At 56.7% G+C, this 12583-nt stretch overlaps 1 protein-coding gene across 1 annotated transcript; it reads left to right on the top strand.

Annotated features, from left to right (window-relative positions):
- Positions 1-6568: 6568 nt before the first annotated feature.
- LOC147341776 (glutathione S-transferase P-like) lies at positions 6569-9363 on the top strand. Its single transcript, XM_086385382.1, has 7 exons — positions 6569-6789; positions 6899-6934; positions 7342-7448; positions 7542-7629; positions 8646-8749; positions 8845-8952; positions 9116-9363. Coding segments are annotated over exons 1-7 (633 nt in total). The 5' UTR covers positions 6569-6788; the 3' UTR covers positions 9305-9363.
- The last annotated feature ends 3220 nt before the right edge of the window (positions 9364-12583 follow it).

Raw genomic sequence — 12583 nt, 5'->3', positions numbered from 1 at the left:
GGGGCTGGTGGGCCTCAGGCCCTCCAAGAACCCCATCTTTCCTAGCTCCCTGGACCCCTCACACAGCCCCTCCCTGAAACCCTACCTTGACACCCACCGCGCTCAGGCTACCACAGACCGTGCCCGGGGTTCCTCGCGTCACAGCAGCCTCTCTGCTCATCTCCCCATATGCCCCTCCGCCTCTGAGTCTGTGTTGTTCTCTGCCCCTCCCTGGCCCCTCTGCTCCGGGGGGTCTCTCTGTGTCTGTCTCACCTGCCGTTTTCGCTCCACCCCCTGCCCCCTGCTGACATCTGCCCAGCTGTGTTCCTGTGGGTCCTTCTGCCCACTTGTGCCCATCTCTTTGTCAGTTGCCTCCCTCTGTTGGGTGAGACTCTTTCCCATATCAGTCTGTCCCTCTTTCTGTCTGTGCATTCTTGCTCTTCCTGTTCTCCGTAGGATGCCCTCTCCCAGGATGGCTCTTGGACTCTGGAAAAACCATCCCCCTAAGCCCCATCCCAGATCTGCCCCCCTTTCCCCAACCCAGAGCCCTGGGGTATCTCTGCACTTGCCCACCACCCCACTTCCGCCCTCACCTCCCACCTAACCTGTGCCGACCTCCAACTTCCTGCTTCTTGGGGAGAAGGGTGAGGGTGGGCCAGGCAGCCTGCAGCGGCCTCTTGTGTGCCCCTCCCCCCAGGTTTTGCCCCTAACCCACTTACCACCCAGCTGCCGGCTCCTCACCTCCCAGAATGAGGTCAGTTGTCCTGCCCCGGCCCTGCTCCGGGCCCCTCATGATTTATTCACCTAGCCCCCGCACCGGCCTTTGTCCAAGGGAACCAGATCCCACCAAGCACCTGCCACCTGAGCTGGTGGCGCTGGCCTCTCTTGCCACAGCATGGCCATCCATTCATGTATTTCTTTTGTAAACACTAAAGGTCTGCCGGGATCCAGCCCCGGGCCAACACGACAGACCCCTGCTTTCAGGCACATCTAATTCAGAAAAGGGCCGAGAGACAGTCTCCAAGAGCTTTGGGGCAGGGACCTAGGCATCAGGAAGGCTTCATGGGGGAGATGGGCAGATGGGCAGCATTCTAAGCATTGCCCTCTGATGTTTACCTGGGTGAGTCCCAGGGTCCCAAGCAGGGACCAGCTGTGAACATGGGGTGTTCCAAGGCGCTGGAATCCAACAGGGTCTGTGGGTGGAGGCCTTCAGGAGGGAGGAACGGCTTGTAACCCCTGCAAAGGCCACAAGAGGTCGGAGAAAACTCCCAGGAGACTCGATTTCAGCAAATGTTTGTGGACCCCCTGCTGTGCGCCTTCCTGGGACCTCCCACCTGGTTTGCACCTTCAGAGCCGACTGGAGGGGTGAGCACAGGGAAGGGCCTGACCGGCTGTCAGAGAAGGAGTGTGGGGACCTTGATTGGATAGGGGCTGGGGAAGTGACCTGTGAGCCGAGACCAGAGGGATGATGGGAGTGACCACATGAAGCGGGGCGGGTGGACTTGCAGGCAGAGGGAATGGCCTCCACAGAGCCCTGAGTGAATCTGAGCAAAGGCCAGGGTTGAGAGGCCAGTGGATGCCGGCCGGTGGTCAAGGGTGGCTCATTGTGACCATTCATGTTGACCATTTGAAGGCTCAGCTTCAGCATCCTTCAGTCCCTCTGCACCCTGGGTCACAGCTCCTCCCAGAGGCCAGGCGTGCACAGCATCCCCAGAGGGACTGCAAACATCCCTTAGAGAATTCTCCTGTTTTCTGCATGGTCTTAGAATGGACCTGCAGGCCTGGGATCTCCCCTGCATTTGCTGTGTGACCCTACGCAAGGTATTTCATCTCTCTGAGTCTTACTTTCCTTATGGAAAGTGGGTAAGAAAGTTTCCTTATCTGGAAAATAGGGATTGACCTAGTATTTGCCTCATGGTGCCTTTGTGAAAATTAAATGAGAAAAGACCAATCAGGTTCCTGGTGTATTGGAAAGGCTCAAAAAACTGTGCATGTCACATGAGATGAAAGAATCCATGTCCAAATAACCTGCTAAGAAGGTGGGGAAGTGTTGAGAAATGTGTCCCAAAGTATAAGCCAAAGAAGTGGGGACTATCACTGGTCAGGGTATGTGGGCTGGAAGCATTTTCAATGAAGGAGCAAAGCCTTCATGTCCAACTCCAGGGTCCAAGATGCCCAGGTGGATCAGTGGTGGACAAATGAATGGATGGATGGTTTGGTAGATAAGTGAGTGGTTGGATTGGTTGCCAGATGATTTGATGGGTTTGAATGGTTGGTGGTGGGAAGGATGAACAATTGAGAAGCTGGATGGATAGACAAACATGGATGGAAGGATGAATAAATGGACAGGTGGATGTATAGTTGAGAAGATAGATGGGAAGTTGGATGAATGAATGGATGGACAGTTGGGTGACTTCATGGAAGGATGGGTAGATGATTTGATGGCTAATGGTTTCATAGACAGATGGTTGGTTGCATGGATAGATGGGTGAATGGAAAGATGGAGGTACAGACAAGTAGAGGATGATTGCGTAGGTAAATGAGTAGCGGCTGGGTAAATGAGATGGTGGGTAAACGGACAGGTAGATGTTTTGATGGACTACTGGTCTAATGTTTGGTTGTCGAATGGCTGAATAACTGGGTGAAAGTGAAAGTCACTCAGTTGTGTCTGACTCTGCGACCCCATGGACTATACAGTCCATGGAATTCTCCAGGCCAGAACACTGGAGTGGGTTCCTTTCCCTTCTCCAGGGGATCTTCCCAACCCAGGGATTGAACCCAGGTCTCCTGCATTGCAGGCAGATTCTTTACCAGCTGGGCCACAAGAGAAGCCCAAGAATACTGGAGTGGGTAGCCTATCCCTTCTCCAGAGGATCTTCCTGACCCAGGAATCAAACCAGGGTCTCCTGCATTGCAGGTGGATTCTTAACCAACTGAATAACTGGGTAGATGGGTATATAGATGGACAGACAGATAAATGGAGGCTGGGTGGATGGACTTGCTGTTGAAGGTCTTACATTCTTTAGTCAAAGAGTTCATTAGGGTAAAGACCATATTGTACTTGTTTCAGTGTCTTCCCTTATGTCCAGTCCAATCATTGCTGAGACACACTAATCAATGTGTGATAAAGACCTGTGCTTGGGGACTTCCCTGGTGGTCCAATGGTTAAGACTCTGCACTACCAATGCAAGGGGTGTGAGTTTGATCCCTGGTTGGGGAACTAAGATTCCACATGCTCCACAGCACAGCCAAAAAAAAAAAAAAGACTTGTGTCTATCTCCTCCTACTCTGAGTTGAGTTGTAATTCCCCTAAAGGCAAAGATGATGGTTCCTTCTCTACCCAGTTCCCCACAAGCCAAACCCAGGCGTGGCCGGTGGTAAGATATCACATAAGTTATACACACACTCACCAGGACAGCTACAGTGAAACAGACGAGCAGTAACAATCATTGGTGAGAATGAGGAGAAGTTGGAACCTTCACAGGCCGCTGCTGGGCTTATACAATGGTGCAGCCACTTTGGAAAAGAGTTTGGCAGTTCCTCAAAATGAGTTACCACGTGACTCAGCAATTTCACATTTAGATGTACACCCAGGGGAATTGATAAGTCCACACAAAAACTTGTGTGTAACAGTGTTACAAGGTTCATAAAGTGAAAGTTGCTCAGATGTGTCTGACTCTTTGTGACCCCTGGAATTCTCCAGGCCAGAATACTGGAGTGGATAGCCTTTCCCTTCTCCAGGGGATCTTCCCAATCCAGGGATCGAACCCAGGTCTCCCGCATTGTGGGCGGATTCTTTAGCAGCTGAGCCACCAGGGAAGCCCAAGAATACTGGAGTAGGTAGCCTATCCCTTCTCCAGCAGATCGTCCCACCCAGGAATCGAACCAGGGTCTCCAGTATTGCAGGCAGATTCTTTACCAACTGAGCTATCAGGGAAGGTGTTACTCATAACAGTAAAAAAATGAAGCAACCCAAATGTCCATTAATACATAAATGGGTAAACAAAATGCGTATGTCCAGACAATGGAATATTATTTGGCCATAGATAGAAATGATGTCCTGACCCATCCTACAACATGGATGAAGCTTGAAGACATTACGCTAAGAGAAAGCAGCCGGACGTGAAAGGCCACATCGTGTATGATTCCATTTTTATGAAATACCCCAAAGAGGCAAATCCATAGTGACAAAATAGATGGTGTGCGTGCGTGTCAGTCACTCAGTCGTGTCTGACTCTTTGCGACTGTAGCCCACCATGCTCCTCCGTCTATGGGATTCTCCAGGTAGGGATGGCAGGAGGGGGAATGAGGCGTGATGGCTAATGGATCCAGGGTTTCTTTTTGGAGTGATGAAAATGCTCTGGAATTAGTGGTGATGATCACACAACACTGAATATACCAAAACCCACAGAACATACACTTTGTAAGGGTGAATTTTGTGTAGCAATAAAGCTCTTACATATACTTTGCTGCTGCTGCTGCTAAGTCGCTTCAGTCATGTCTGACTCTGTGCGACCCCATAGACGGCAGCCCACCAGGCTCCCCTGTCCCTGGGATTCTCCAGGCAAGAACACTGGAGTGGGTTGCCATTTCCTTCTCCAATGCATGAAAGTGAAAAGTGAACGTGAAGTCGCTCAGTCGTGTCCGACCCTTAGAGACCCCATGGACTGCAGCCCACCAGGCTCCTCTGTCCATGGGGTTCTCCAGGCAAGGGTACTGGAGTGGGGTGCCATTGCCTTCTCCGACATATACTTTAAACTCCACCAAAGACAGGGGCTGACATATACATGGACTGGAGGTGGGGGATGGACACAGGAAGCTGCCTGCCCCATGCAACTGGGAAAGCTGTGCTCTGGGCCTCAGAGGAAGAGGCCCCAGGGTGGCCACAAAGCTAGACCACAGGCTGGGCTGGGGGAGCCAGAGGACTGTGGGTAAAAGCAGTCAGCAGAACACTGCAGCATGGTGCTAAGGCCTGCCCTGCGGGCCGGAGTCATGACGGCTGGGGTGTGAGCTGGCAGGTGGCCTGCCGGCTGGCAGGGTGTCTCCAAGCTCCCAGGTGTGTGATGCTTGTGCACAGAAGGAGCACAGGCATGCCAGGCCAGAGCGGGTAACTGAGTCTTTCTGAGCCTTGGTGTCCTCTTCTGCATAATGGGAACATGACCCCGTTCCTCCCAGGCTGCGGTGGAGATAACATGAAACCATTTATGCAAAAGCTCTTTGTAAGCTGCTAAGTGCTGGGCAGATGTTCCTGCAGCTGTGAGTCAGGGATAGATCCCAGCTCTGGGGCCACCTCCCCCACCCGCTTCCAGCTGTGGGCTCCATGAGGCTCAGGGATGCTCCTAATCGGGCTTGCCTGGGGTTTTCCCACACTTGGGCTGGATACTTCTACACCTGGGGAAGGACAGCTTCCTCTTTCGGGTGGCTTTGATGGGAAAACCAGGCTCAGTCAGGCGCCAGTTACCAAGGAGGACCCCACCCACTGCCACCCCCAGCACCAGGAAGGGGCAGCCATGAGAACCGGGCTGCGGGTGCAGATGGGCCCAGAGGGAGGCTGGTACAGGCCCCGCCTGGAAAGACACAGCCCTCCCAGGCCCAGAAAGTCTTGCTCACTCCAGTTCATCTGTCTTTCCACTCACCCGTATCCCTTCAGCCTGTATTTGAAGAGTTGTTGTTTAGTCGCTAATTCGTGTCTGACTCTTTGCAACCCCATGGACTGTAGCCCACCAGGCTTCTCTGTCCATGGGATTTCCTAGGCAAGGATACTGGAGTGGGTTGCCATTTCCTTCTCCAGGAGATCTTCCCGATCCTGGGATTGAATTCATGTCTCCTGCACTGGCAGGCGGATTCTTTACCACTAAGCTACCTAGGAAGCCTCTTACAGAGCCCTTGCTGCTGCTGCTGCTGCTAAGTCGCTTCAGTCATGTCCGACTCTGTACGACCCCATAGACGGCAGCCCACCAGGCTCCCCTGTCCCTGGGATTCTCCAGGCAAGAACACTGGAGTGGGTTTCCATTTCCTTCTCCAATGCATGAAAGTGAAAAGTGAAAGTGAAGCTGCTCAGTCGTGTCCGACTCCCAGCAACCCCATGGACTGTAGCCTACCAGGCTCCTCCGTCCATGGGATTTCCCAGACAAGAGTACTGGAGTGGGGTGCCATTGCCTTATGCATACAGAGCCCTTAGACGTAGTCAATAACAAGGCCCTGCAGAAGACCGTGAGGATTGAAGGTGATGCCCTGAATCCAACCCGATGTATTCACTAGCCCTCTGACCTTGGGAACATCACTCTGTGTTTCAGTTTCCTCCTCTGTAAGATGGGATCTGAACAGGACCAAGTCTTAGGGTTGTAATAGGTGTAAATTTCTCAGCGGCAGCCCTCAGTCCCTGAGGGTTTGCTATTATTATAAAGGAGACAGGCTGCGGAAATGGGTGTTTATTGAAATAGCATTCATTCAAGCAAAAAGCATTTATGGAGCACCTACTGTGTGCCGGTGCTGGGGCGCTCAGTCCTGGCCCTCTGGGGGCCCTGAGGATGCTGTGTTCAGGTGCGGTGAGGAGGCCGGTAGTGGCGGCCCGGTGCTGAGTGTGGGAGCCTCTTGTAAAACCGCTGCACAGCAGGCAAGGTGCACGGCTGCGGAGAGCCGGTGGGCCCCTCCGGCCCGGCTTCACCACACCCACACCTCGCCCCAACCCAGATCCGCTCGGTGACTCGGCGGATTCCCGGGGTGGGGCGTCGGGGTGGAGCAGGACCTTAAATATACGGGCTCTGGGTCCTCCCCACTTCCTGCCACACTTGAACTCCGCCGCCTCCAGTGAGTAGGGTCTGGACCGTGTGGGGGAAGGGGCCGGCCGAGCCACCTCCTGCCCGGGCGGCCTGACCCCCGATCCTCCCGCATCGTCCGGTCTGTCTGCCTACCCTAGTGCCGCCCTACACCATCGTCTACTTCCCGACCCGAGGTGCGGCCGCTGCTCCTTTAGGAGGGCGAAGGGCCCCCGGCAGGACGCGCAGTCTGGACAGCGCCCGAGGCGGAGGCGGGACCCCGGGGCGGCGGGGCGGGGTCGCGGGCTGGGGTCCCGCCGCAGCGTCCTTTGTGGGGGCAGGGGGCCCGCGGGCGGTGCGCTCTATTCCTCCCTCTCGGGTCCCTCCCTGGGGCGAAGTGGGCTGGGCCTCCAACCCTGTCCCCTGGCCCAGACGCTGTGGGGGCCGGGGGCTGCACTCTTTATCCGCTGCTCATCTTCTCAGGGGGCTCAGACTCTGGTCTGTGTCCTGTCTCCACATCCAGCTCCCATCCACTCCTGACAGGGGGCTGCTGCGAGGCTGGGGTCTCTGCCCACCCCCACTGCCCCATCCTCCCCTCCCCCAGGGCGCTGCGAGGCCCTGCGCATGCTGCTAGCCGACCAGGACCAGAGCTGGAAGGAGGAGGTGGTCACTAAGGAGAGCTGGCTGCAGGGCCCACTCAAGGCCTCCTGCGTGAGTGACGGCGCCCAGACAGGTGGGGCAACCCTTGAGTAGGGGGCAGCTGAGCTCAGTGTCCCTTACCAAGCCGTGCCCCACCCCTCCCAGCTGTACGGGCAGCTCCCCAAGTTCCAGGATGGAGACCTCACCCTGTACCAGTCCAATGCCATCCTGAGACACCTGGGCCGCTCCTTTGGTGAGTCCCGAGGCTGAAGGCAGCGCAGTCCAGGGAAGCTCCTGAAGGGTCCCACCCAGATGTCCTGGGATCTGGTCCTACGGCTGGGGGAAGGGCCAGATGGCCCTAGAGGAAGGGGCAGGGCCTGGGTTAGGAGGGTTCTAGGTTACAGGGCTGGGGCTTCCAGCACCCCCAGGGCAGGGACCACATGGCTTGGGCCGGCAGCCCTCCTGGGTTCATCGCTTGCTGGATGACAGCTCAGAGGTGGTCACTGGCCACCACAAGGTACATGCTGCTGTAGTCTAGAGTCACTGTGGGTGTGACCAGGAGCTTCAAGGCCGGTCTCCTCCTGCCTGGCCTCACCTGAATCTGCAAAGCCTGGTGCACACAATGAGCAGGTCTGTGGCCTTGTTTCAAGGGTGGCAGGAATGTGGCTTGGGGAGGTGACTGCCTCTTTTTCGGCCAGCTTGGGGGTTGGGGGGTGGGTACAGGAGGATGTGGGAAGGGGATCCCACATCAAGGAAGTCAGGGAAAGGGAGTGGGAGCAGCCAGGCCCAGGCCCACCCTGACTTCTTCGAGAGCCAGGGTGAGAGGACGGGGGCCTCTGGTGTAGCCTGCCTCTCGCCATCCTGCCCCATGCAAGTCCTGCACTCAGAGGGACACGACAGTCTGCAGAGCCAGGTTCTGGCCAGGCCCCACAACCGGGTACCCCTCAGGCCTGGGGAGGCTCAATCAGAGCCTGGCTGGCCCTTGCAGGGGGACAGCTTGGAGGAGGAACCGGGGGTGGCTTGGGCTGGGAGTTCCCGAGTCCCAGGGACCAGGGTCTGGTCTCAAAGACGCGCGCCAGGGCTCCTGCTGGGTACGTTCCTTAGGCTCATGGAGACGGGAGTGGCAGAATTGGGCAGAGCGGACCCCCCAGAGCAGGAGACCTGGGTGTCCAGACCTGAGGCCTTCAGGTCTGGGGGAAGAGGGGAGCACTGGGTGGGCCAGACCCCAGCCTGAACAGAACGTGACCCTCCGCCCGGCCGCTGACACAGGGCTCTACGGCACAGACGAGCGGGAGGCGGCGCTGGTGGACATGGTGAACGACGGCCTGGAAGACCTCCGCAGGCACTGCGGCCACCTCATTCACCACAAGCGCGTGAGCCGCTGGGGCCGGCGCTCAGGGCTGGGGCGGGGAGGCTGCCCGGGCCCAGGCCCACCGCAGACCACCGCAGGCATCACTTCCTTTCACAGGAGGAGGACAAAGCCCAATATGTTCAGGAGCTGCCGGTGCACCTGCAGCCTTTCGAGACCCTCCTGTCCCAGAATCAGGGGGGCCAGGCCTTCATTGTGGGCGACCAGGTGAGCGCTGGGTCCAGCCATTGGAGGTCCATTTCTCAGATGGGCAAACCGAGGCCCAGAGCAAGGCCGTGACTGGCTCCTGGAGCAGTCAGTGTTCTGCCCCCTCAAGCAGCGCCCCCTCTCTCCTGATCCCACTCAAGCCCTCCCGCCCCCTGCCCTACAGATCTCCTTCGCCGACTACAACCTGCTGGACCTGCTGCTCAATCATCAGGTGCTGGTCCCCGGCTGCCTGGACCCCTTCCCCCTGCTCTCAGCCTACGTGGCCCGCCTCAGCGCCCGGCCCAAGCTCAAGGCCTTCCTGGCCTCCCCGGAGCATGTGAACCGTCCCATCTTTGGAAGCCGCAAAATATGAGCCCAGCCTCCCCTGGGAGAGGGGCTGCCCTTGAGACGAATAAACACGGTGAGAGGAAAGCTGTGCTGTGGTCACTGAGGGACCGGGTGGCCACTGGGGATCCCCAGCCCTTCCCAGACTGTCTCAAAGAGGATGAGGGCTGGGCTGGGCCTTGAAGGAGCTTCAGGCCCTCAGAGCTGCCAAGACACAAAGAGGAGTTCCAGGTCCAGAGAGGAAGGTGAGATTCCACGCCTGCAAGATCCACCCTGGAGGGCTGCCTGCAGGAGGAGGTTGACCTCCCCAGGGCCACAGCAACCTGGGAACCCTCTCCAGCTGAGAAAAGGGCCTCCGTGTAGGGAATGCGCAGTTCCTGACAGCTGCGTGATGGGTTCCGTCACCCAGCACAGGCAGGGTGACTGGTCTCTGCTCTCTCCGGTGCTGTGCACACGAACCACTTGGAGTGACACACACCCTCGAGGGTTTCACACGCGTGTCCATGCTGCCTGTTCTCATGTGTGCCACGGTCACCCGCAGGCAGTGTGGCAGGTGGCCAGCAGGGCCCAGGTGTGTGGCTGAAGACCGCCCTGGGAGTTCTGGGCACGACGTGCTGCTTGGGGACCTGGGAGGGGGTTAGTCAAGGTCCTCCAGCTCCTGGGGCCTCTGTCAGCGCCCCCTCCCACCATGGGAGCATCCTACCACCTGCCCAGGCCCAGCTCAAGTCTCCTTCCTGCAAGGCTGTGACTGCTCAGCCTGTCCAAGGCCTCCTGCTGCTCCTGGGACAGTGTGGAGGCAGATAATTCCAGAAGGCCTGCATTCCCAACGCAGAGCTCTCATGGCTCCTCGCTGCTCTCCAGGCAGAGTCCTCAGAATGATGAGCCTGCCAGGCCTTCCTACATCTGAATTCTCTGGTTTCCAGAACTTTCCCCGCCCCCAGCCACCTGGTTCACCCTTAGAGCTGCTCTCTGCTCTCCAGACAGCCCACCTCTCCTGCCCCTCCCTGCCTTTGTGCCGCTGACGACCCACTTCCCTGCCTCCACCTCCCCTCCCCCACTTTCCCTGCCACCCCCCACAGTCATGCCCCTCAGCCCTCTTCCAGGTTCCCTGGGCACTTCTGCCTCTCCACTCTTTGGGGTCTGGCCTGCCCAGGTGTCGCCCCTCCAGCCCTCCCCCGTGAGGTCAGAGACTGGATCAAGTTCCGTTCTGCCTCCCTTGGCCCCAGGGGAGACGCTGCTGACTCACCTTTGTTGTTGCTCAGTCGTGTCTGACTCTGCGACCCCATGGACTGCAGCACGCCAGGCTTCCCTGACCTTCACCATCTCCCAGTTTGCTCAAACTCATGTCCATTGAGTCGGTGATGCCGTCCAACCATCTCATCCTCTGTCATCTCCTCCTGCCACCCTCAATCTTTCCCAGCATCAGGATCTTTTCCAGTGAGTCGGTTCTTTTCATTAGGTGGCCAAAGTATTGGAGCTTGAGCTTGAGCATCAATCCTTCCAATGAATATTCAGGCTTGATTTCCTTTAGGATGGACTGGTTTGATCTCGTTGCTGTCTGAGGGACTCTGAAGAGTCTTCTGCAGCATCACAACTCGAAAACATCAAAATCTGTGGTGGTGGTGGTTTAGTCACTAAGTCGTGTCCAACTCTTTGCAACCCCATAGACTAGCCCACCAGGCTCCTCTATCCATGGGATTCTCCAGGCAAGAATACTGGAGTGGGTTGCCATTTCTTTTTCCAGAGGATCTTTTAAAACCAGGGAGTGAACTCAGGTCTCTTGCATTGCAGGCAGATTCTTTACCATCTGAACCACCAGGGAAGCCCGCAACCTCCTTTAAGACACGCCACAAGCCAGGATTCGAACCTGGGCTTTCTGGTCCCAGAACCCGTGCTTGTAACAACTCTCCCAGCTTGAACCACTATTTTTTATATCCCGGTCCAGGGTGACTGCAGTTACCAGGTGCCCTGCGAGCTGGTAACTCTGGTGACCCCCTTCCCCCACTCAATTATATGGAGACAGGAACCCTAACAGGTTGGGCTTCCAGCCTTTCAGGGTCGGGGTGGAAGTGAAACTGGTTCCAGTTTAAAGGCTGGATCAGGAACTTCCCTGGTGGCACAGAATCCGTCTACAAATGAAGGGGACATGGGATTGATCCCTGGTCCCGGAAGACTCCACATTCCAAGGAGTAGCTATGCCTCTCTGCCATAGCTACTGATGCCCACACACCTAGAGTCCGTGCTCTGCAACAAGAGAAGGCACCCAATGAGAAGCCTGTGCACCGCAGTGAAGAGTAGACCCCACCCTCGACAACCAGGGAAAGCCCGGGTGCATCAACAAAGACCCAGTGCAACCAAAAATAAATAAATAAAGAGTTGCAGGGGGAAAAAATGAGGGGGGGCACTGGAACATTTAAAGCCTGTTGATCGGATTTGCTCTCCAGCTGGGGAGGAGGGACAAGCGGTTACAGACTCAAAACGCCAGTCCTTGTGGGCGCTCCCAGTCCTCAACCAGCTGCAGCTGGGTCAGAAGAGGTGGAATAAAGGGGTTGATCCCAGTTTCTGTGAGGGTTTGCCCTTTGGTGGCAGCTCTGAGACTCGATAATCTCCCTCCCTGGGGTATTAGACCAGGGAGGTTGGGGGTTAGGGGTTTAGGGAGTCACCGCTGACCTGTAGAAGCCCAGCCTGCTATGGGGCCTTGAGTCTAGGTCTCAGCCTATGGGCCCTGCTCTGCCGCCACTCCAGAAGCTGCAGGGACGTCAGCTGAGTCCTTCCCAGGCTCGTCTCTGGCCTGCACCACCTTTTCCTGGCTCTGTCAAGGTCCCGGATGGCTCTAGCTTAGGCTCCATTCCCCGCCTCCAGCCCACTCCCCCCGAGCCCACTTGGTGAGCCACCTGAAGACTCTTTTCCCAGCCCTGGAGCCCTGGCTGCCTTTCCCCAGGTGTATACCCTCTCTGCAGAGAAGGCGATGGCACCCGACTCCAGTACTCTTGCCTGGAAAATCCCATGGACGAAGGAGCCTGGTGGGCTGTAGTCCATGGGGTCGCAGACTTAGAGTCGGACACGACTGAGCGACTTCACTTTCACTTTTCACTTTCATGCATTGGAGAAGGAAATGGCACCCCACTCCAGTGTTCTTGCCTTGTGGGCTGCCGTCTATGGGGTCGCACAGAGTCGGACATGACTGAAGCGACTTAGCAGCAGCAGCAGCATACCCTCTCTGGGCCTGTTTCCTCTTCTGACATCACGAAAGGCCACAGTGTTTTCCAAGCACCTTCTGTGTGCCAGACACTTGGTGGGCCTTAAA

The sequence above is a fragment of the Bos grunniens genome, chromosome 29 (assembly GCF_055505025.1).
Source record: "Bos grunniens cultivar Pamir isolate PY7600 chromosome 29, Bosgru_T2T1.0, whole genome shotgun sequence".
NCBI classification, from domain to species: Eukaryota; Metazoa; Chordata; class Mammalia; order Artiodactyla; family Bovidae; genus Bos; species Bos grunniens.
The sequence above is the reverse complement of the archived record's forward strand: the minus strand, read 5'-3'. Positions and strand labels throughout refer to the sequence as shown.